This window comes from Eschrichtius robustus, chromosome 13 (genome assembly GCF_028021215.1).
Source record: "Eschrichtius robustus isolate mEscRob2 chromosome 13, mEscRob2.pri, whole genome shotgun sequence".
Lineage (NCBI taxonomy): Eukaryota > Metazoa > Chordata > Mammalia > Artiodactyla > Eschrichtiidae > Eschrichtius > Eschrichtius robustus.
The window spans coordinates 4,232,596-4,257,915 of record NC_090836.1 but is presented as its reverse complement, the minus strand read 5'-3'; the positions used below and the strand labels follow the sequence as shown (position 1 = coordinate 4,257,915).

General features: G+C 44.7%; 1 protein-coding gene across 4 annotated transcripts in view; it reads left to right on the top strand.

The window, feature by feature from the left end:
• Positions 1 to 22,615: 22,615 nt before the first annotated feature.
• The window catches only part of PARP11 (poly(ADP-ribose) polymerase family member 11), a 36,007-nt gene continuing 33,302 nt past the window's right edge, over positions 22,616 to 25,320 (top strand). For all 4 annotated transcript variants that reach the window (XM_068561094.1, XM_068561093.1, XM_068561091.1 and 1 more), the window contains exon 1: positions 22,616 to 22,800. In XM_068561094.1, coding sequence (XP_068417195.1) covers positions 22,783 to 22,800 — 18 coding nt within the window. In that variant the 5' untranslated portion in view covers positions 22,616 to 22,782. The remainder of the gene's footprint in view (positions 22,801 to 25,320) is intronic.

Genomic DNA, 25,320 nt, shown 5'->3' with positions numbered 1-25,320 from the left:
TGGAGAGACCCGATAGCATTCGTGCTCCTCCAATTTAAGTCTATGAATTCAGGGCAATTACAATCAAAATGGAAATGAGTTTTTTCCCAGGCACTTGAAAAGCTTATACAAAAATTAATATGGGAGGGAAAAAGGGGCCAAGAATAGCTCAGACAATTTTGGAAGGGAAAAAAATTGGGGACACGTGCCCAACTAGAGATCGAAATACCTTGTAAAGCCATAGTAACTAAAGGTGAGAACACTTATGACAACACCCACTTCACAAAACTGTTACAAGAATCACGTTATAAGGTCTACGTGAAAAAGGCTTTGTTGACTGTAAAATGCTGTCTAGATGTGAGCCGGTACAGAGGACAAAGATGTGTGTTGCATCTCTGAGCTACAACTCTTCCTCCAGCAGTAAAATTAATGACATCGACTTCTTTACTCCCTACCTGCCATAAATTCTTCCTGTGAGTGGGCTCAAAGGAGGGTAAGAAAGAAGCATGAAATCTTCCAGTTGGAGGGAATCTTGGAGGTTATTATTTCAGTCTCCCACTCAGCGGAGGAGTCCTATCTACAAATTCCGGCACCAGGTGGCCATCCTGTCTTGGCCTGAACACTTTCCGTGATGGAGGGGTTACTCCCTCTCAAAGAATCTCGGTCCTTGAGCAGACAGCAGTGACGGTTAGAGATGGAGCTGAAATCAGACTCCCTCCAACCTTTCTCCACTTGTCTTAGTTCAACCTTCGGGAACAACACAAAACGAATTCACTCCCTTCCACCCTTGACAGCAAATCAAGGGTTTGAAGATGGACATCAGGGCCTTTCCCTGGGATAAACATGCTCATCTTTTTAACTGTCCCTCTAAGACCTTTCCCTAAACAGGCTGGCCTCCCTGGGGTGCCCACTCCTTGGTCAATATCCTTTTCAAATCTGGTGCCACCTCCCTGCCACCGCCTCCAAATGGAAACAGCTTAAATGTCCACGAGTGAGTCAATTTAAACTAATTAAGTCATGTGCATATGATAATGGATGATGTGACTGTTAAAACTGTGTTTTCAAAGAATATATAATGAGTTGGGGGGAGGAATTCAGGATATGATGTTAATTTAAAAAAAAAAAAATTTCCCTCCGTATTCCTCTATCTCACACACAAAAAAACTTGAAGGACACATGCGAAAACGATACCGGTAGTTATCACTAAATGGTGACAGTTAGATCATTTTTGTTTTCTTCTTTTCACCTTTCTACATTTGTAGGTTTTCTACCATGACTATACTTTTCTTTTGTAATTAAAAAAAAAAAAAAATTACAGAGGGCCACAAAACTGAACGTGAAGGAGAAGCATGGTGCCTGGAACAAACCCAGATGCTCTGACGCGGGCAGCCAACCGGGTGCACACCATCTTGTCATGTGGCCATGACAAGCATTAGTTTTTTGGAGCCATGTCAGAAATTTGTCAGAAAATTGAGCTTTTTGTTAACTAAAATCCTCAAGACTTCTTTTTTTCCACATGAACTCTCGTCAATAGTTTGAATAACTGAGTCTTTTTTTTTTTTAATCAAAATGAAAATCTTTCATTTTCCCCCATTAAATTCCGTGTGTTTGTTTTGGCTCCTTGCTTAGCAAACCATATCCTGTTTCTGCCATGCTGTGTATGACTTATACGTTTCCATGTTGTGTCAGCCGTCATTTATATGTTGGCCTACCATTCACATCATTGAAAGATATTTAACAGAACCGGTCCCCACAGAAGGACCAGAGGCATCTTGTACTGTACACCTTTTTTTGGATGACTTGGCTCAATCATCCAATGCTTTCTGGATACAGTGGGTTGCCTAGTTGTGCCTTTACCCAGCTGGAGATCATCTCTTCCTTATCTATTCATCTTACCATGAGAAACTTTGCCCAAACCCCTGCTGAAAGATTCAGTACCTCTGGGACAACCTGGTGATTTTTGATAACCTTTCAAGAAAGAAAAAAATATGAAATGATGTTAGTATGATGTGGTTTGTTGTACACAAACTTGTGCTGGCTTTTTGAGATTTCTGCTTCCTTTTTGAAGCGATTACAATCTAACTCTTTAATAAGCCAGGTTAAGGTTTGCTGGGGATCAAAGTTAAACTCAACGATGCAAACCTTCCGGAACCTACATATTCCCCCTTTTGATAACTCGGACCGTTTCCCATCACTAATCCTTTGGCGTCACCTGAGATTCCTGCAAGATTACAGACAATGGTTCTGTGATGAAACCTACAAGTTCTGTCATCCCCAGGGATGAGATTTGTCAGGACCTGGAGACCTGAGCTTATTTAAAGAGGCCAGGTATTTACTTCCTGCAAAGCTTCACACCTAGGGCTGTAGTTTCCTTTTAACCATGTTGAAGATCCTTCTTGGAGATAGGGGAGATGACAGCTACTTAGGAGTGGAGCAACTCTGCTTTGTATCTGTCATCTTCTAGCGTAACACCATCTGCCCCTGGCCCTTCCCTATTCTCCCAGCTCAAAGCACACTCACACAAAGCTCTTTTAGCTGTTCCGGAGCATTTTTTGCAAGTCTCAGCTAGATTCTGAGCCCCAGCCTTGCTAACACAATGGCTACAAACCCATGACACTCTTTGCTGTTCTCCTCTTGTTCTGTGCTCCTCCCTTGCACTGTTGTAAAGGCTCTATGAGAACCTGAGGCTGCGGGAGGGCTGCCTTCGCCGGCTCTGAGTCTTCCCTTTGCTTCATCGTCGGGATCGAGATTTCTGTTTGCACCGTTTGAGTTTAACTTTGATCCCCAGCAAACCTTAACCTGGGTTATTAAAGAGTTAGATTGTAATCGCTTCAAAAAGGAAACAGAAATCTCAATCCCGACAATGAAGCAAAGGGAGATTGTACTGTCAGAATTTAATTTCGGGAAGAATTTTTTTTTAAGTTGAAGGATAGTTGATTTACAATGCTGTGTTAGTTTCAGGCGTACAGCAAAGTGATTCAGTTATAATATATATATGTCTATATATATACATATATATATTATTTTTCAGATTCTTTTCCATTATAGTTTATTATAAGATATTGAATACAGTTCCCTGTGCTATGCAATAGGTCCTTGTTGTTTATTTATTTTATATACAGCAGTGTGTATCTGCTAATCCCAAACTCCTAATTTATCCTTCCCGATCCCCTTTCCCCTTTGGTAACGATAAATTTGTTTTCTATGTCTGTGAGTCTATTTCTGTTTTATAAATAAGTTCACTTGTATCATTATTTTAGATTCCACATATAAGGGATATCATATGATATTTGTCTTTCTCTGACTTACTTCACTTAGTATGAAAATCTCTAGGCCCATCCATGTTGCTGCAAATGGCATTATTTCATTCTTTTTTATGTATATACAGTAGTATTCCACTGTATATACATCTTCTTTATCCATTCATCTGTTGATGGATTTTTAGGTTGCAGGAAGAATGTTTCTTTAGTACATCCTCTGTCCTCTTATCCTTTAAACAACAAAACACCAACATAATAAAATAAAACACAATAACAACAGCAACCAAAAAGCTCCTGTTTAGGCTTGCTTCTCATCACGGATGCAAACGAGGTCTGATAAGACACTGGAAGTGGGCATTTAGGCTCCTCGTGGTCCATTTTCTTAGAAAAACATATGACAAATGATGAAAAATGTTGCTTAACTTGCTTCAAATACGAATGTGGAGGAGCTATTCTTTCCTGTTTATTGTGCAGTGAGAAAGAGGGGAGAGGAGAGATGGAGAAAGAAGGGAAATTAGTATTGAGTGCCAACCAGGTGGTTTCATTTAATCTTCACATCAATCCTGGAAGCACCGTCCCAATTTTAAAGGTGGAAAAAAATGAAGCTCAGGTTAGGTAACTTGAAATAACTTTGTTTGTGGTCCAAAAGGTAGAGCCAAGGGTTGAACTCAGAATCAGTATGATTCTGCCACTCATGCTTTTTTCTACATAACAGGTTGTAGGTAAGCAGCTCACAGGACAATCCAGCCCAGAAATGTGTGTTTTGGACCACACTTTATTTTAAAATTTTTGAATATATTGCCAACATTTACAATGTAGGAGATTTTGCATCAAATTCCAGATTTCCAGCTTCTTTTGAAAATCTCTGGACCCACATTTCTCCCCATGGCGACCACTGGCCAAGCTGAATAATGGCGATCGCTTTAGAGAGACCATGCCCCCTCCAGGTTGCCATAATCTCAGATTCTATCCTCATTTACATCCTCTACTTGGTCCCGCTGGTATTTGCATTTGCAATGCCCTAGGCCATGCTGATGCTCTACTGGTTTTCCTGGTTTCAGAGAGAAAGGCTGCTGCCATATGCAAAAGAAGGGAGCAAAGGATATGAAAATCACAGATATGTCTCTTACACTCAATTCAGCCTCATTATTGCCCTGGAATGGGGGCTCCCAGAAACTCAACATGTCCCCAAAAGAATGTGCTTGTTTTCCTTAGTTTGTCCCAGGCTCCTCTGTCCCCAGTTATGTACTCAACTCTCTGTACTGTTTCTTAAACCACAGCATCTAATAAGAGTATCATTTAAGACTTTGTAACCTCCAACAATGGGCAAAAGAGTTTGTTCCTATGACTGTTTAAACGGGCGTCTCAGGCATGATCAAGCTCTGTGCTGTCCCAGAATCTCTGGCTAAGCCCACCCTCACAGCTGGATGCTACGGACAGAACAGTAAAAATGTACGTAGGCTAAATAGGCCAGACAGTGGGGAGAACCAGGCTGGGGATCAGGAAACTGTTTCCTGCTCTTGGTCCTGTTCTTATAAGGACACCAGAGTGTAGGCTATGACAGTAATACAGAGCTGAGGAGGTAAGTCCAAAACTGGGGCTAGTAAGTTTGAATGACAAATGTAGGGGGAAATATGAAAATCATTTTGAAGGGAGAAATTCATTCATTCATTCAGTCAGTCATTTGACACATATGTATTATGTGTCCACTACATGTCAGACGCATTTTAGGCCATGAGGATTCAGAAGTGAATGAGACAGACAGAAATTCCTGCCATCATGGAGCTTTTTCATAGGGAAAGACAGACCATAAACAACCAAACAAGACTAAAAAGGAAATATGTATAATGTCAGTTGATGATAAGGCTGTGGAAAAACTCAAGCAGGGGAAGGGAGTTAGGGAGCTTTGAGACTGCCAAGGGGGATATTTAAATAGAGTGTAGTCCGAGCTCAGAATTAATGCGGGTTCAGTTCCAGACCACAGCAATAAAGTGAGGATCGCAATAAAGCAAGTCCCATGAAGTTTTTGGTGTCCCAGTGCATAGAAAAGTTCTGTTCACACTATATTGTAGACAATTAAGTGTGCAATAACATTATGTCTAGAAAAACAGTGTACAGACAGTCATTAAAAAATATTCCTAAAAGGTGCTAACCATCATCTGAGCCTTCGGCAAGTTGCATTCTTCTTGCAATGGTAACCTCGAAGATCATGGATCACAGGTCAACCACCACAAATATAATAATGATAAAGTTTGAAATACTGCGAGAATTACCCAGATGTGGCACGGAGACATGAAGTGAGCAAATGCTGTCGGGAGAATGGTGCCGACAGACTTGGTTGACGCAGCGTTGCCACCAACCTTCAATTTGTGAAAAATGCAGTATCTGTGAAGAGCGATAAAGCAAAGCATAATACAATGAGGTCTGCCTGTAATTGGAGCCTCTCCACCAGGAAGATGATATTTGGTTAGAGACCTTGAAGGGAGTCAGGAAGCAAGCCCTGTAGGTATCTGGGGAGAACCCCGTGCAGACCTGGAAGTGGGACCAGGGCCAGGGTGTGTTTGAGGTGGAGCGGAGCCCGGGTAGCTGGAGAGGAGCAGTCAAGGGAGAGAGTGGTTGGAAAAGGGGTGGATGGGCCACGTGGCCCCAGGCCATGGAGGGGCTTGCGGGTCAGTGTCAACACTCGATGTTTGCTCTGATTGTCCTGGGAGGCAGGGAGGTGACATGATCAGACTTACATTTTAACGGGATCCCTCTGAGAGCTCTGCTGAGAATAGTGTAGGCAACACGGTAGAAGCAGGGAGTCCGGTTAGGAGGCTATTACACAGTGGATGGTCTAGGGAGCAGCCTTGGAAGAGGTGAGATGTGGTTATAGTGTGTACATATTTTGAAGGTAAAGAGAGTAGGATTTGCAGAAGAATTAGAGTATGGGGGGGGAGAGAGGAACAGGGAGGAAGGGAGGGAGGGAAGGAAGGAAGGAGGGAGAAAGAAAGGAAAGAAAGGAAGGGAGAAAGAAAGGAAAGAAAGGAAGGGAGAGAGAAAGAGAAAGGAAGGAAGGAAGAGAAGGAAGGAAGGAAGAAAGAAAAAGGAAAGAAAGGAAGAAAGGAAAGAAAAAGAAAGAGAAAAAAGAAAGAAAGAAACTCTAAGATTCTCCCCTGAGCAACCAGAAGGAGGCCATTCACTGAGTTAGGGAACGTGGTGGGAAGAGCAGGCTTTGGTAAGCAAGACCAGGAGTTAAGTTTGCGGTATATTCAGATGCCCATTAAACAGTGAAGTAGAGACCGTGAATAGGAAATTTGCATGTACATGCGTGATTATAAATGAGGGTATCACAAGCGTATTGATTATATTTAAGACCATCGACTGGATGAGCTCACGAAGGAAGAGGGAGTACTTAGGAAAGGGGAGAGGACCGGGGACTGGGCCTTGGGCGTTCTGAGATTGAGAAGCAGGAAAGATGCTAGAGTCAGCAAAGGAGACAGAAAAGGGGTGTCCAGGAAGCAAGACTGACGATCCGAAGAGGAAAGTACGTTAAGGAAGAATGGGGTGATCAGCTCTGTCAGACGCCGCCCCGGGGCCCCAGGTGAGGAGACCTGGGAGTGGCCCTCGGCTGTGTGGCGGACGGGCCGCTGTGATCTGGGTAAGGACAGCTTCGGCAGTGGTGGGATGTGTGGGAGGGACCTGGGCGGTGGGCGGGGCCATGAAATCCTAGATAGAAGGAGTTCAACAGAGAGAACGGCGGAGGGAAGACGGGAGAGTGTGAGTATGAAAACCATTTCAAGGAGTTTTGCCGCGAAGGGAAGGAGAGAAGCGAGCGGGACATGGTGGAGGAGAAAGTGGGGTTAGAGGGGGTTTCCTGTGTGTGTTTGTTTCGAAGGCGGGAACAGGTCTGAACGCTCGTGAGGCAGATCCAGTGGAGCCTGGGGTGGGGGGCGAGGGGAGAACTGCTGGGCCAGTGAGTGGATTTGAGGGCTGGGATCCCGCACACACGTGGGGAGCAGGCCAGCCCATCCCTGGGGATGGTATAAAGGCAGAGACAGATAGGCTGGTACACGGGGTGACCGGAGCTTCTGTAGCCAGGCTGGTCACCGGGCTGAACATGGGGCCTGCAGGGAGGGGACGACTCAGGAGCCAGGACCAAAGGCCCACGGAGAGGCTGGTAAGGGGAGACGTCTTTAGTTCCAGTAACTGAATCTAGAGGACAGACCTTTAAACCATGAGACACAGGAGAGCTGGGAGTCACAAAGAAATGAAGACTGTGGAAGCTTCCATCAGAGCCTGAAAACCTGGGACGGGGTGAACCCTCAAAGAAAGAGGGGAGCAGAGAGAGGAGCCCGGGCCAAGGGGGCGCCTTGCAGGATCCCCCCACTCAGGGAGCCATGTGTGTCCGTGTGTGTGTCTGTGTCTGTGTCTGTGTGTATGCGCACGTACTGGGGTGGAAGAGGAAGCAAAGAGCCTTGCTTTGTCGGTTCAAACTTGCTTTCTTGCCTGAAGAAGTGGAGACAACGGAGCCTGCAAAGGAGTGGAGAGCATCGCTTGAAGGAGGGAGCTGCCAGCTGGGCCACCAGCCTCGGGAGGCCACGCAGAAGGGGATGGTGGCTTAGAAAGTCTCCAGATTGAGAAGAAGAAGGCCCCCGGCTTTCGAGGGAAGAGCTGCAGTAGAGGAAGGTGGGCAGATGCCAGTCGCGGGGGCTTAAGATGTGATTAAAGGGCAAAGTGGAGCCAGCAGGTGGGTGGGAGGTTCCACGTGTTGAAGTGGTGTCCCTACCAAATGAGCAAACAGAGGAAAAGCCATACGGTGCCTCCAAGGACCAAGCAAGACATTTTAAGGGAGTGGAAGGATGGCATCAGGAAAGGGACCCTTGGCGAGGGCGAGATGGTGGAGACGGCGGTCACCACGCCCACACGCGGCCCGGGGTGTTTCTGTCTGGGCTTCCTCCCAGCAGATCCGGCAGCTGCAGGACGTGTCCAGACCCTTCACTTGTCCCAGAGCCTCCCGGCAAGATGGTGCACAACAAGGACACGGGAAAAGGAGATGCACGGTGTCCTAACATCTCCCAGATCTGTCTGGGTGGGAGCCTCCACGGCTCGCACGAGACAGCATGAAGCAGAAGGTATAGGTATCGGTCTTGTGTTGCTTTCCTCATTCTCTTTTTGACTTACTTTCCCCACTTGTCTCTAAGTCTGGATGCAAACGTGTGTCTCTGGGTGGGGGGGGGGCGTTCTAACAGAGCTCTATTCAACGTGAGAAGTCCGACAGTTTCCTCTTGCGGATGGTGACTTCAGGGCTGGACACTGCATCATTTGGGAAATAATAACACATTGTGCTTTGGGTCCTAAAGCATCCTCCTAGAACCACGTTACAAAGGCCTTCATGGACATGCACAGCCAAAACCTTTAGCCACAGTAGAACAGGACAGCTTCATGACCCCCTCCTGCTATGTACTCCTCTTACGCTCTTAGAGAAGGTCTTATTAAGCCTTTTAGAGCTAACGCACCAGTGAAAATTTTTACTCTGGGAAAGAACTTCTGTTTTTCTTATATTTTAAAGATACATGTACTTATTTTTTTATGCATTGATTAATATATTCATCAATACATTAAAGTGCAGAAAATAAAGTTTAAAAAAGATCACCTCTCCACTTAAGGGAACAGCCATTTTCACGTAATAAAACAGATATTGCCAATAGTACGTGAAATATGCCAATCTTGGGCCCCGTGCTTGATGTGCGTGATCAGATTTAATCTTCAGAACAAATTGATGAGGTACATAATTACTGTCCCTATTTTATAAATGCAGAAAAGGAGGCTCAGAGACATTCACCGGCCCAAGACCAAGAGCTGGTACAGGGCAGAGCCAGGGCCCCATTCCCCATCTGCTCCCCTGAACGCATGTTTCTACATCATTGGGATCCCCTGATGGGGTTTAATGAGCATTTGTTCACCACCGTGGTGATGAGGGGCTTCCCGGTGGGAGGAAATCCTGCAACCCATCCCTTCTCATCCTGCACTAGTGATGCACTGGTTCCAAGAGGACCTGGACTACCTCCATTCCTGTCTCAGGAGAGCCTCTGGGGGTGGAAAGAGGCAGGAACGGAGCCTCCTGCTGGTGGGAGGCCGGCTGTGCAGATGCTCAGGGGCTCGCAAAGCAGCCCGGTCCTGTCCCAGGGCCCCTGGAAGCCTGACCTTGCCCTTCACTTGCTCAGGAGGAAAGAGGGGCTGATCTTACCCTCCTCCCTTGAAAGATCCAGCAGGGGAGTGGGAAGTATCAGAGACCAAGCTGGAAAGGAAGGGGAAAGACTGTGGGACAGCCGGGATCCAGGCAATGGGCTGCCTGGAATTTGCAACCTGGAAAGCTGGGGGGATGAGGGTCAGGGGTTCAGGCACGGGAGGGATAAGGCTGGCTTCCCAGGCGTAGGATTTCCCAGGGAAAGTACTTCCTTAGCTCCTAGTGACAAGGTTTGGGAACAGGAGGTGCTGTGGCTTAGGTGGTGTAATTTCTGGATGATTGTTACATGAAAGGGAGCCAGGGTGCAGGAGTTTATGTTCCCACGCCTGGCGATCCATCCAGCAACACATGTGGCCGGGCTGTTCCTTCACACACTTTTACTTTTGCTCTCCTGGAAGGAGTTCCAGTGTTATCATTATGTTTAACAGTTATAAACACTGCCATCTATTACGAGCTTACTAAGCACCGGTTTCACTTCTCTTTGCCTGGGAAATTTGCGTTTATCACCCCCAACCAGGGCAATGAAAGCGCTGTACAAACACTGCTTTACAAGCTGGGAGTGACTTGTTCATTTGCAGCTTCATTATAGCAGTAAGCGATGCGGGCCTGTCCGTCCCTGACTTCTCCTGGAGATGGAAGACTCCCCCCTAAGGCAGAGGTAGTGACCCCAGGGAAGTGAGAGAGCCTCTTCTGCCCCGTGTGGGGAGGTCTTAGGAGCGAGGAGAAGGTGTTTGCTGGTATGGCCCAGGGTACTCCCCACAGGAAGAGAGATGTTCACTTCCTCCTAAGTTCTGGGCTGTAGCCTCACTAATCACTGTCACAGCTCTCCTCATATCACAGTTTGTTTGGCAGCCTCTCCCCCAAGACTGTGAACTTCTTGTAAGCAAAGTCTCTGAATCTTTTCTGTATCTCCGCATCCCTAACGCCATGTCTGCAGCAGGGTCTGGTCCCAGTGCATGTGTTTCTGACATGCTTCCTGAGCATGTGAGTAGCTTATTTTTGGAAAGACTTTACTTTTCCTTTGTTACAATCTCATCACAAGTCTTTCCTCACAACTCTAGTACTTTTATGACAGTGGTGTGACCCTGAAGTGTTCTGTTAAGATTACTCACTACAGTTTACAACTTACTACGGACAAGTGTCTCACAAATGGGGTGCGGGGGAGAACCCATCCTGCCTTTCCATGTCCTAATGTCTTCGCACAATCCACGTCTGCTGGGATGTACACCTGGTGCTGATGTAGGACACACAGAAGTAGTTCTCCCTTAACTAAGAAATGTAACTATACTATTTATTAGGTAAGTATAAACCTGGCCTCCGACCCAAAGCTTTAGGTATAGGAAAGGTTGGACCAGCATAGGCACCAATGAGTCAGGCTCCATCGTGAACCAATTAGTAATTTTGTACATTCAGCAACTTTTCTCCAATCCCTAATCTGCACTGGCTTCCGGAAGAAAGTGAGCCAGTTTGGGCTTCATTATCAACTGTGTACTAGAATCCCTTTTTTGTCTTGAAATGTATCAAGAGGTCAAGAGTTCAACTACTCCAGCTCACCTTTCCTTGACTCCTAAGATGAAAAAGGCACTTCCCTGTGTTAGGGAATTACCTCGATGTTCTTTTTTTTTTTTTACAGCATACAGGTTTTTTTTTTTTTTTTTGGTTTTTAAAATTTTTTAAATTTTTTTTAACATCTTTATTGGAGTGTAATTGCTTTACAATGGTGTGTTAGTTTCTGCTTTATAACAAAGTGAATCAGATATCCCATATCTCCTCCCTCTTGCATCTCCCTCCCACCCTCCCTATCCCACCCCTCTAGGTGGTCACAAAGCACCGAGCTGATCCTGCTGTGCTATGCAGCTGCTTCCCACTAGCTAGCTATTTTACATTTGGTAGTATATGCCACTCTCTCACTTCGTCCCATCTTACCCTTCCCCCTCCCCGTGTCCTCAGGTCCATTCTCTATGTCTGCGTCTTTATTCCTGTCCTGCCCCTAGGTTCTTCATAACCTTTTTTTTTTTTTTTTTTTTTTTGGATTCCATATATATGTGTCAGCATACGGTATTTGTTTCTGACTTACTTCACTCTGTTTGACAGACTCTAGGTCCATCCACCTCACTACAAATAACTCAATTTCGTTTCTTTTTATGGCTGAGTAATATTCCATTGTATATATGTGCCACATCTTCTTTATCCATTCATCTGTCGATGGACACTTAGGTTGCTTCCATGTCCTGGCTATTGTAAGTAGAGCTGCAGTGAACATTGTGATACATGACCCTTTTGAATTATAGTTTTCTCAGGGTGTATGCCCAGTAGTGGGATTGCTGGGTCGTATGGTAGCTTTAGTTTTAGTTTTTTAAGGACCCTCCATACTGTTCTCCATAGTGGCTGTATCAATTTACATTCCCACCAACAGTGCAAGAGAGTTCCCTTTTCTCCACACCCTCTCCAGCATTTATTGTTTGTAGATTTTTTGATGATAGCCATTGTGACTGGTGTGAGGTGATACCTCATTGTAGTTTTGATTTGCATTTCTCTAATGATTAGTGATGTTGAGCATTCTTTCTTGTGTTCGTTGGCGATGATAATGGCCTGGAATTCATTCAACATCCACGAGGGTTTATTGAGCACCCCGGGCATTGCTCAACAAGGGTAAATCAACAACTATAGAATTCAACAACACACCCACACCCAGATGCCACAAGGATTGTCATGAGGAAGGGCCAGATGATTTGCGATGAGTGCATCAGAAATTTAGAGGAAGGAGAGGCTGGGGCTGGGAGTGGTGCGGAAACACTTCCCAAGGGAATTGGTAATGGGAACTGGGTCTTAAAGGAGGAGTAGAATCTGACTGAGCGAGGTGGCTGGGAATAATAGTCCACCTTGGGGAAGTGACCTTAGCAAAAGGATGGGGAGGAGCACACACACACAGAAAAGTGGACATGCCCACCTGAATGGAGAGAAGGCTGGTACCCGGGGAACATGGGTGGGATGAAATGTCAGGCCAGGTATGTCAGCTCTGAGTGGCACACTGAGGTGTTTGGATTCTAAACCAAAATGTATCCTCAAAACAAAAAAAGGAGGACCTACTTACAGCACAGGGAACTATACTCAATATTTTGTAATAACCTATAAGGGAAAAGAATCTGAAAATATATATACGTATATACATATATATACACACGTATATATATCTCTGAATCACTGTGCTGTACACCTGAAACTAACACGACATTGTAAATCAACTATACTTCAATTAAAAATAAAAGGTAGAACAATTTTACTGAGAGGACACTGAAAGCCAAGATAAATGAGACCAGTTAGTTAGAAAATGTTAGCTGGCTCGAGACATAGAGCAGAGACCATCAGACCTTGAAGGGGCCTTCAACTTCATCTGGTCCAAATGCCTATTTCCCAGATGGGGAAATTACAGCTGAAATAAAATCAAAACCTGCCCGCGTGCACTCAGCGGATAAAGGGAAAAGCCAGAGCTAGAAACTAGTGTGGTGTTTTTTCCCCGCCCCTGCCCCCTTAATAAATTCAAATCTCCAGACTTAGACAAATCACATCCCAGGTTGCTCAAAGAACTCCCAGAACCCTTGTCAATAATGTTTGAAAAAGCATGGAGAATAGCAGAACTGTTAACAGACAAGAGAAGAACAAAGTTGTCCCCATTCTCAAAAAAGGGGGAAAGGGGCACATTATAAAAACGATAAGCCGGTCAGCTTGACAATTATCCCTGGCAGAATATTCTAGAACAGAATTTTAAAAAGCTATTTACTCCACAACCATTATTATAATGATAGAAACGAAGGGGGTAATAACCCACAATTTGACCACTTTAACCCATCAACTGAACAGATTATTAAGTAGACTCTTTGTAAGTCTTTAGAAAAGCAGAGATCGCTCAGAGCCAACCCGAAATCTCAGAAAACAAAACACGTCTTCATTTATTCCTTTTTTTGATGGGGATGTTGGACTAGTAGAAAGCAGTGGCGTCAAAACCATACTTGCTTTCAGCACGGCGCTTGACAAGATCCATCATAATCTCCTTGTGGCTAAGACGTGACCTGGCTCACAGCCAGCGGGAACAGCCATGGCTGGTGTAAGACTTGCACCTAAAGACTGCTGATTAGTGTGTATATCAGCCTGAAAGGACGCTATGGTGGTGAGCCATGGAAGTCTCTCTTTACTCTTCCCTGAGAGTATTTTTGTCTTACAGGGGGTACTTATCAGATTTTCACATGACATGGGCGAGGAGGAACAGCGAATATGAAGGACCCTTGCTGTGTTCTGTGAATTATGTTAAACATACTTCTCCCACAGAATTATCACACTTCAATCGTACCACCCTGGGAGGCAGGTAGGAATGTTATCTCTATTTTAGAGATGAGGAAATTGATGATTTGAGATGACTCGTTTGCTTAAGATGACACAGCTCAGGAGGGGAGGAACAAAATTTTGAATCCAGGTTTGTCTGGCGCCAGAGTCGGAATGAAATGATCGTGTGTAATTTTGACAGACCACAGCTATGAGCTTAAATCCACATCGTATCACAGAGCTTAACACCTGCATTTTAATTCTAAAAATCAATTGCATATCCAAGGATTGGGCCGATCTGACCTACCACACCCATGGGAATGACCTGGGGGTTTTAGTTGCCCACAGGCTCCATCGAAAAAACAGTGAAGAGAGTTAACCAAATTTTGGCTGCATTTATTGATACATAGTGTTTAAATCAAGGCAACTAAGGGGCCTGCTGGCTATGGGATCAAAACATATTTGAAGATAAATCAGAGAAAAGTAACCAAGAAAGATGCAGAAACTATGTTATATGAAAAATGGTTGAAGAAACTGATACTATTTTAGGCTGAGAAGGCCGAAATCATCACATATTCAAGGAGAAGTCATGTAAAAAAACGGCAGAACGGGATCCATGAGTAGAAGTTATGAAGGGCCAGGCTTTGGCGCAATCTGAGGACGAACTTTCTAACTGTTGGAACTCTCTGGAAATATAAGACAGTGGTCAGTTTGCAATTACCATGAGAGTTTAAACAGACTGGACGAGCCCTCGTTAATGTGGAAGTGGTTACCGTGGGAGCCGAGAGGGAGGCAGAGGCCACATATGCTTCCCTCCAAATCCAAAATCCCGACCCCGCTTAGATGTTCGCTTATCGGAACTTGGTTAGTCGTTAGAGTTCAAATAGTGAATTATTCATCAACTGACCCATCAAATAATCCTCACACAGATCCAGATTTGTTAAAACAATATGGTTTCTTGGGAAGTAGGAGAGTTCCTACTTTAATTCCTAATTTCATTTGGGGCTACCCGAATTCAGGTCCGCATCATCTCACTGGCAAAGACCCATCCGTATCAGAATAAGAATGTCAACCTTATCACCAACTCTGTTTTTGGACCCTACTTAGTTAAGAGATTTATAGTTCTTTACTAATACTTTTACCCAGAAGTATATTATACTGCTTTCATTCAGTCCTGACCATTTTGCTGATTTAGGGTAAAACAGTACAGTTAGATTATCGCTATTCCAGAAAGCTATTCTGACATGTGCTTGACAAAAGCTGATCTTGGTCATCCAGAAACAAAGGAATTCTCTGGTTTATTAGAAAGTTTGTGCTCACATTTTAACATCAGAGCCATTCTTGCCTGTCTGCCAGCGCCATCTAGTGATGCAATGAGCGCATTTTTCCAGCCTGGGAGTAACAACCCAATTTTGAATAATCTATGAGGGACCACCATTCTTTTCTGGACCCCAGAATATTTGGATTGGAAGAAACCTCTTGGGGCCAAATGTTTAATACCCGTGTATCATCCAGGCAGGCCTTCCCCAAGATCACACCCAGAGATATCAATTTTTAGTCTAGTCTCCAGAGTGAGTATTAATCCAGGAGGCCAGAGCTCCCAGGAAGAATGAAAATGAACAAATTGAATGGGAGAAATCAGAGTGATTTTTCTCGTCTATTTCCTTTTCATTTCAATTTTTTTATAACTCAGGGCAGGTTAAGACTTGATGCAAAGGCTTGTGACCGGAGACTTGCAGAGATGTTCAGAAACAGCCCCAGAGAGTAAATGGAACTAGATAGGAAAATGCACAAATACCCTACAAAGTGGTGTAAGAACTTAATTTTTTTTTAGGGCACTGATTTTTGAGAAGTGGTTGCTGGGCAGATATTGTTCAAGTCTATGCCAATGACAAGACTTGTCTTAAACCATTTCTTATTTAACCCACTGGGCTTTGAAGAGAAGGATATTATGTGCATTCCTGTTCTTGTTTCAGGATTATTCAGGATCGAGGATAACGTTGAGGATATTCTATCAAATTATTATAAGCACAAGACAAGCATCCTCCCAAATGCTAAATGGAGATGGAGGTGTTTGGATTGGATGATGCTAAGATCCCTTTTCTCCTCTGAGAGTTTCTTATTTGGTGATTTGAGGCCATCCACAAGATCGATAAGGTGTGCCTTTGTATTAGGGGTACCCAGCCCATGAGATCCAGGACTCGGCAGGGTAAGAGCCTCCTTGTTGCTTTAGGTGCACAGGTGAGTCAAAGCAAGGTGAACTGGACCAGAGATCTGATCACACCTGATTCTCAGCTACTTCCTGTCTCTTGCATTCTTTACATGGTTTATCTTATATCTTTGTCAAGTCTTACATGTGGCTCTCTTTTTAGTCTCCTCCAGTAAATGAAAAGTTCCTCAAAGGCACAGAGTGTATCTTTTGCTTCCTGTATCTTTGCCTGACATATCTGACCCCAGCATCTCCTTATGGCATCAAATCGTGGGCTGCGAGAGCTGGCAGCCACCTTGGAGATTACCTGGTCCACTTATCTCATCAGATGAGAAACAGAGGCCCCAAAAGGGATGTGACTTGCTTAACACCATTCAGCGCATCAGAACCAGAACTTGGATCAGCCCCTGAATCTCCTGACTGTCCTAGACATTAACATGGCACATCCCATAGTGGCAGAGAGGCAGGGCGCCTCCCCACCCCCAGCTGGGAGCAGCTAACCACGAGCAAGAAATTGCTCCAAACCCTCATGTATGTACGTGTTTGTTTTAGCATTAAAATGTTAGAATTATTTTTTCTCATAAGGAAAATTGATACTGAAGTTATAATGGGAAAGAGTTGTTTGTCTTCCTTGGCATAAAGCTGTAACCCTCAGAGTCAAAACAAAGTTGCAACTTTTGTGCTTGGGGCTGAGGAACCGTGAACATCTTTCTGAGTGTGGTTCTGGGTCCCTGAGGATAGAGGTCAGGAGGAGGGTAAACCAGGGAGGGGAAAGCCAAGAGCCTATCTTTTAAAAAAATTGATTGTTTTAACAGCCTTATTGAGCTATAACCCACATACCATACAATTCCTCCATTTAAATTGCATAATTCAGTGGTTTTTGGTATAAAGGTGCTTTGTCTTGAGTGAACAGCTACAAACACACAGCGCCACACAGCGCCTGATGGAGTAGAAGGAAAGGCGAGATCTAGTTTTTAAATGCAATGTATGCTCCACCCTGCCTCCTCAAGATCTGTAGGGCATTCTTAATCCACAGAAGCACCCCTTCACTGCTCCCCAACTCCCCCTCCCAAGCTGAACGGAAGCTCTATCCATAGAGAGTTATTTAATTTTCTGGGCAGAAGCAATGGACCGCAGGGATGAACTTGCAGGAGAGGCACTTCTAGTGTTGGTAGAGAAGGGAGCAAAGGGCCAGGGAGAGGGTTGTAGGTGATAAAGCAGGGAACGGCACTGCTTTTTTTAAAAAGAACATAAATTTGTCCTAGCGGAGTACTTGAATTCCAGTTGCGATTGGGTGATCGGGGCTGGTGGTAGAAGTGGATGTCTGGAAACCACACAGAGTAGTGAGCAGGAGCACAGGTCCTGAAGCCAGGCACCGAGGTTCAGATTCTTGTTTTTGGACAGGTTAAATAATATCTCTGTGCCTCAGTTTCTTTTCAGGTAGAAGGGGTTAAAGAGAGTACCTACTTTACAGGGTCGCTGTGAGAATTCTATTTGTTAATTACATAAAGAGCTTATAACAGTGTCAGGCCCTTACTTCGTGTTATACCAGGCCCTGTTCCATCTGCACACCTTCTCCTCAAACACACACACACACACACACACATACACTCGTGTGCGCGTGCGCTCTCTCTCTCTCTCTCTCTCTCTCAGGAACTCTGGCCAGCTGTTCCCTCTGCATGGAATCCTCTTTGCCCAGATATCACTCAGCTTGCTCCCTTACTTCCTCAAATCTTAGCTTCTCAATGAGGACCATCTTGAATACTCTCAACATCCCTTACCCGTATCTATGTTTTTTCTATAGCTCTTATCACCTTACAGCATACTATACAATGTGCTTATTTATTACATCACGTTTTCTGTGTCCATCCCCCCAACACCCAAGCCCCAAGCCTGCCCCACCTCACCTTCCCCAGCACGTAAATTCCACAAGGGTAGGGATTTTCCTCTATTTTGTTCACTGATATAGCCTAGGAAGCTAGGGACAGTGCCTGGAACATTGAGGGAGCTTGCTAAATAGTTGCTGAATGAAGAACTGAAGAGCAACTCAGATAATCTGCTGTGGTTTCCTGACCTCCCTGGATGTGATTCTTAGGAAATGGCGAAAGTCCCCCCCTCCAGCCGCCCTTTCCACCACTCAAGGCTTGTGCTTGCCTCCCTCTCTCCTAATTTTAAAAATGATATCTTATTGACGTGCTTTCCTGCTTTCTGCTTTTCACCTTGAAGCTTCTCACACGCTAAGTCGTTTCTGTTCTCTCTTTCCAGATCATTCCTATTAAGTCCTTTTTGACAATGCGATGACCAAAACCCTGAAGTGGCATTCCTGGAAGGAAAGCCCCAGCCAGGAATGTCACAGCCCAAGAGCCTTTTCAGAATTCTCCATCCTCTAATTAGGATGGCCACACATCTCAGCTGCTGCTTTTGACTGCTGCTGTGAGCTGCATGCTGATGTCTATCACTGTGCCTACATCTTCCCCCCCTGCCCACCCCCCCAAGCAGCAAAAACTAATCATCAGTGGTATTTGCAAGAGAGCCTCTCCGTTCAGTGTGAGTGAATTATTTAGCACTTCATTTTTTTTTTTCAGTTGAATTTAATTCCTTGTCCTGTTTCCTAATTAGGAAGATTTACAGGATTCATTCTGATTTTTTGAAAAAAAATTCCTACCCAGGGATGCTTATCTCGGCTTCAGCAAATGTTTCATCTGCTTATTTCACCTCTTAGTTCCTGCTGGAGTTGTTAACTGTCAGACCCCAGCAGCAGGGCTGATTCTGGCGCTGCCTCACTGTTGGCTCTTTTTCAGACTGAGGCTGGGTCTTTATATTCAGGGCCGATGGGCACAAATGCAGCTTTTTCTCCCTCACTCCTGGACCCTCTCGCGGCCCCTCATCTCTCCCTGTGCCTCTTCCCGTCTCCTGCTTCCCCCTTTCTGTCGAAAACAGCCCGTCCCCCATATACATTCCTAGCTAGCCCCCTCCATTTCTGGCTGTCCATGTGGCCGTTAAAAATAAAAACAATTATGAAAATAACATTCAAATAATAGATAATACTATATCGTGCATCTCACCAGTTACTTGGTTCTTTCTTCTCTTTCTGTTGTCTTAGGGGAGGTTGATTCCCCCCCCCCCCGACCCCCCACAAATTGACCTTGCCAGTCTCTTCCTTCATCTGCCTGTTTTCTCCATCTGATTATTTTCTTGCTTTCCAGACATAAGATAGGTCTCCTCTGCTCCTTTCCCCCCCCCCCCTCCTTTCCCCTTGGGCAATTCCTCCCTGCTCTCCTAGCATTCCAAGATCTAATCAACTCAACCAGGTGCGAGAGAGGTTGCCCTCCCTCAGGATCCCTGGGCTGGGCTTAGCGGAGTTTAAGACATCACCACCCAGAACACACATAGGACACATGAAAGATAAAGGGAAATGTCTTCTATTTGTCTGGCTTTCCTGAGAAAACTAGTGACCGTGGTCAGGATGCATAGTTTCTACAGCTGTGGCACTTAGCCCGGAACGATGATGCAGAGGGAAGCCGTCCCAGCCCCAGACCATGTCACAGAGAGTCATCTCTTGGAAGACCATGGGAGGCTGAGCCCCATGTCTGAACCCTCCCTGGAAAAAGTTATGGGAAAGTGCATGACGTTGTTTCCTATGAGAACATTCTAGAAAGTCCTGGATCCATTCCACTTCCTAAGCAAAATAAGAGGTGGATTATCATCAGTTATGAACCCAAATACCTAAGGGGCCCAGGAAGGTAATTTAAACGAGGAAAAGAGATACAGGTCTGGTAACTCAGGTAAAGCTAAGAACCCGTTCCCAGTCCAAAGGGGTCAGTATCACCAGTCGTTGGCACAGGAGGATGGTGTGTAAGGGAAGCTGGAGAAACACATTATTTAATGTGAAATTTCCCAGTTTTAAAATGGTGGGCACTTATCAAAACTTTTAAAATACTTCGTGGGCTAAAGCTCATTAGCTCTGTTTGTGACCCCTGGACTAAAGGATCTAAGGTCTCTTCCCACACTTGCTCTCTAACAGTGGTCATAAATCCAGAATAACAAGAATAAAGATCATTGCCAGACTTTTCACAGCTCTTTTCAGTTTATGAAATGTGTTCTCTTCATATTAGGGATATGGCAGTATATTTTAAAAACATATCCACCTGAGATATATCCACGTCAGTTGTGTTCTCTCCATCTCCCTCTCTGACCACCAGCCCAGGCAACCCGAAGGTTTCAAGGAAATGAAGTATAGCTCCAACCCCACAAAAAGTTAAGGACTTCATCCTAATCTTTTCAGTTAAACTTGCTTTGTAAAAATCCAGTCCACCTTCGAAGAAGAGCTAGTTCCTAAATTATTTAAATTGCTACTGTTCACTTTGCAAAACTTAAAGACAGTCACCAAAACCCACCGATAACAATGGATCAATTTCATGACTTATAAATAAATTTTATTCCTAAATAAAAGATTAACAAATTGAATGCAGCAGTTTTTTCAAAGAATAATGAATATGTGACTAAGCAGAGTTTATTTCAAGAAGGTAGGGATGGGTTGAACATTAGAAAACCTACTAGTATAGTTCATTATATTAATGAGTCAGAATAAAAAAGGAATATAGTGATAGAGCTCAAGAGACAGTTGATAAATTTAACATCCTTTCCCAATTAAAAGCTTATAGTGAACTAGGAATAGAAAGAAATTTCTTTGAAGATGATAGTGTATTTAAAGAATATCCAGGGGCTTCCCTGGTGGCGCAGTGTTTAAGAATCCGCCTGCCAATGCAGGGGACACGGGTTCAAGCCCTGGTCTGGGAAGATCCCACATGCCGCGGAGCAACTAAGCCTGTGTGCCACAACTACTGAGCCTGCGCTCTAGAGCCCACGAGCCACAACTACTGAGCCCTAGTGGCCACAACTACTGAGCCCTAGTGGCCACAACTACTGAAGCCCGCATGCTAGAGCCCGTGCGCTGCAAGAAGAGAAGCCACAGCAATGAGAAGCCCGCGCAATGAAGAGTAGCCCCCGCTCACCGCAACAAGAGAAAACCCGTGCAGCAACAAAGATTCTTCAAAAATTTTCTGAAATTTTGGCCAATGCAATACGAAGAGTGAAAACTGCATTATTTGTAAGTGATGTGATTGTTAACGTAGAAATTGCAGAGAGATCGGCTGACAAGCTATTAAAACTAATAAGGCATTTTCAGCATGGTAGGATGCAAGATACATACACATAGCACTTCATAGTTTGTACGCACGTTACACACATATACACTTGAAATAATCCATTGTGATAGTTAAGTCGTTTTCAATTTTTTACTATTCCAAAATATATAGCAATAAACATTCTTGTACAGATTATTGTGTACATTTGTCTATTTACCTCCTTGAAATTAGTTCCTAGAAAGGGAATTGTTTAATAAAAGATTATGGAAATTTCAAATTTTGTTACATATTGCCAAACTAGACTCAAGAATAGTGTGTGAGCAACTAAGACCCAATACAGCCAAAAATAAATAAATAAATAAATAAATAATAAATCTTTAAAAAAAATAAAAGAATAGTGTGTAAATTTGCACTCTCCAATTTATTCTGGTAAATGGATTGGGATAGGGAATCTTCACTTTACCTTTTTTTTCCCTCTTTAATTTTTGCCAAATGCTAAGCCAGTTGCTCCAGTATCACTTCTCGAATAATCCTTTCTTTCCCCACTACTCTGAAATAGAATTACTCTACATATTGGAATGAAAGATATCTATATCATAGTAGGTGAAAAAATCTGTAGGTATTCTTTGATCAAGTAAAAAAAATTTAATGTGTGGAGGTGTAGAAAAATTCAGAAGGAGCTTAAACTGTTCCTTTTTCATTTCCTATGGGTAGATGGTACTTCTTTGCCTGGAAGATTCTTCCCCTTTTGTAGCTCAGGTAACTTCAATAGGAGGGCATCCTTGAAGTTTTGGCTTAAACTTCTTGGTGGGGGGGTTGGACTGGGGGTCGGCAGACACCCTGTCCTAGGTAGGCACCCTCTCAAAGAACCCTGTACTTGCCATACTACCTGTAGACCATCCTGCACCTTTTAATTTTATCTAAATTACTTCTCACTTTTTTCTCTAGACTCTAAGCTCCATGAGGACTGCATATGGGTCACTCTTGCTCATTGCAGAGCCTAGCACAGTGTCAGTGTCTGGCAAATAACCGTCACTCGTTGAGCACTTACTGTATACCAAACACCATGCTAGGTGCCTTCAATGATCACACCACACCCTTAGATACTATTATTATCACCTCCATTCTGAGCACGAGGAAACCGAGTCGGAAGCTTGTCCCACAGGCTATTAATTCCCAGGCCTGTCTGCCTCTTGGCCACTACACTCCCTATACGGTGATCAATAAATATCGGAGGTCATCAATAAATATCGAGGCTTGAGGATCACTTGGAGGGGACTTTGCAGAAGGGATGCAGCCCCGGAGGGTGGCTGGACTGGTAGCCCTTTAACAACCGCATTACGACCCAGACCCTCACAGGCCCCGCCCACTCCGCGCCGAGGCCGGAAGGGAGAGGCAGGGGCGGGGGGGAGCTTCCGGGGGCGGGGCGGGCGGGGCGGGGCTGGCGCTGGTTGGCCGGCTTCGGCCGGAAGTCGGGAGGTTCGAGCGGGTTCGAAGACGCCGGTTTATGACGGGGAGGCTGGCGTGGAGGTTGCCTCTCCGTCCTTTCGCTCCCCGGGCCCTTGGGAAAAACCCAGCACCCCGGCCCCGCGGCCAGCCCCTCCCGCCAGGCTCTCTCCGCTTGATTTCGCCACCGTTATGTGGGAAGCGAATCCGGTGAGTAGCCGGGCGGGACGGGGCGGACCGATGGGCGGGGTTGACGGGAGAGGACGGGCGGGGTTCCCGGGAACTACGCCCCCCACCCTCCCAGGCCGCGCCGACCGGCTGATGAGTTCCGGGGACGCGAAGGCCCCGGCCCCGGCGGCTCGGGCAGCCGCCTTGCGAGTAGTGGAGGCGGCTCGGTGGGTCCCCAGCGCCGTGCGGCTGTCCCGTCCCAGTGATTGGACTCGCTGTGGTTTCTCCGCCCCCGTCCCTCCACCGTCTTTGTAAACTTGGCGTTTTGCCCTCTGGCTGGAGTTCCTGGGCTTCGGACCTGTGACTGACTTAGGCTCAGGTGTACCCGCCAGCCCCACCCCCATCCCCGTCCAAAGCGAGGGGACTCGCCCTCCGGGTCCTGAAATGGGCCTAAGGGGAACCGCCGGGGCTCCTTTTCCCTTCCTGGTGGACAGCCGTGGAAAACTGGGGTGGTCGAGCGTGTGTTCTAAGCCTCTAGGTGGCGAGGTTCTTAGATTTTTTTTTTTCCAGTGGACAGAAACTGATGACCTGGAGCTTTTCCACTGCAAGTCTTGTGTCTCCCTCCGGTATTTGCATTGTGTCTGCATGCATTTTTGTTTACCTTGCTTTTGTACATTCGTTTATTTAATATGCAGCCTTCAAAGAGTGGAATCCGCTTGCCAAGAGTATTCCATTAATCTCCCGTTAGAGGTGAAATCGCCTAGTTACACGGCAAATAGACACTATTTACGCCTTTGAGTTGACTGGAAAAATGGCAGAATCACGTATCAGCATATTGTTGGCCTAAATATGTGCAACTACCCCACGTGCTGAGATAACTTCCTAAATTTAGTTTAATAACCCTGTTTCCATATTTGCAGTAGCTCCTTTGCTGTAATCATTACTTCTTTTTTTTTCCATTCCTGGCATATATTTCCAGATAAGTTAGAGAGTTTGTCAGTAAATTTGCTTCTGTTTTTACGTTTTTACCCGGTAGAAACTAGTCTGTTGGTCTGGATTTTTTTGGTTGTGTATCATGGTTACATCCCAGGCCATCGAATAGCGATGGTCATCATATAAGAGCCCCCCCCCCCCCCGCCACTTTTTTTTTTTTTTTTTTTTGGTTCAAACATACAATCCTTTAAGGCCACATCAGAGGAAAGTAATTGCTGGGTTTTGATTTTAGCAAAAATAATTTCAAATTGTGAGAATGTGCTCTCTGCTTATATATTCAGTTTCACTATCTGTCATCAGTAAGTTTCATTTTCTATTATTATAGGTGTGTATGTGTGTGTTTGTGTTGTATTCAGTTTTTATTGGCAGTCCTTCTCCTTCCTGGTTTCTCCATAACATGCCCTTTAGTCATCCAAGTGCATGTCTTGCCCAAAGTCACATGTCTTAAGTCCTTCACCGTGTTAGAAGCTCCATATGGGCAGAGATTTTTGTCTGTTTTGTTTACTACGGTATCCTCAGACTAGGGAACAGAGCCTGACATACAGTAGGCACTCAGTAAATATCCACTGAATTAACAAAGTGATTGCATCAATACTAGGAAGAGTCCTTTGCTCCCATGGTTCATTCTCCCTCCTCCATCACGTATACATCAGAACTGGCTATTGGATCACTCATGTGTTTGTGAGGATTATAAAGGCATTAATGAGTATCTCATATATTTGGTTTGTTATAGCATTATCTCACTTCTTTGGAAGGAAGGCTTGGTTTTCCCTGAAATCTCCCTAATGATTTTGCTTGATTTCAGTAGAGCAGACTGACTTTTGTTAACAGTGGTGAACCTTCCACCTACAAGCCCACATTCTTCTTTTGACCCTTATCACGCTGCTCTGATAGATCTTAATGCTCCTGTGTTTTCTTACCGGTACTGTTTTTCTTCCTCTGAGCGAATGAATGTTGTCAATAAGGGCAGTTTCATATTGTAAAAGTACAGTGAACATTCTGCATATGGATTTCCTCTTGTAATTTGTTAGTTTCTTTGAATAGAAGAGGCATCTGAATAGTCTGTCCAGCTGTGCTCGTGGAATGAAAATTAATTTTAATGCTTCTCGAAGCCAAACACAATTGGAAAGATAAAAAAAAACCCACAGTGCATCCTAAAGATAAATACAGATGACTTTTGTATTACCCACCAATTTAAATTACTGTTTACCAGTTCCGTCTATTGAATGATACAATAAATTCTGCTTTGTGGAGGAAGGCCATAGAGGACTGCTTTAACTGAAGACTTCTGCTAGTTTCTCCCTGTATTTTTTTAGTAGCTTCCATGACTTTGATATGCCACCTGTGATCTGCAAATTTATCTCCTCTTGCAAATACGCCTTCTGTGTGATACTGTATTCCGCTCGCAAGTGTTTTGAGGAAATACTACACTGACTCTGGCCATGATAATGCTCAGAAGCAGTCGCCCCTTCTACGTGGGAAGTCTCCATGACATGGTTTGAGTATGGAAAATCACCATTGAACTTGGAACATTTTCTTGGGCGGGGGAACCCAAAACCAGATAACCAA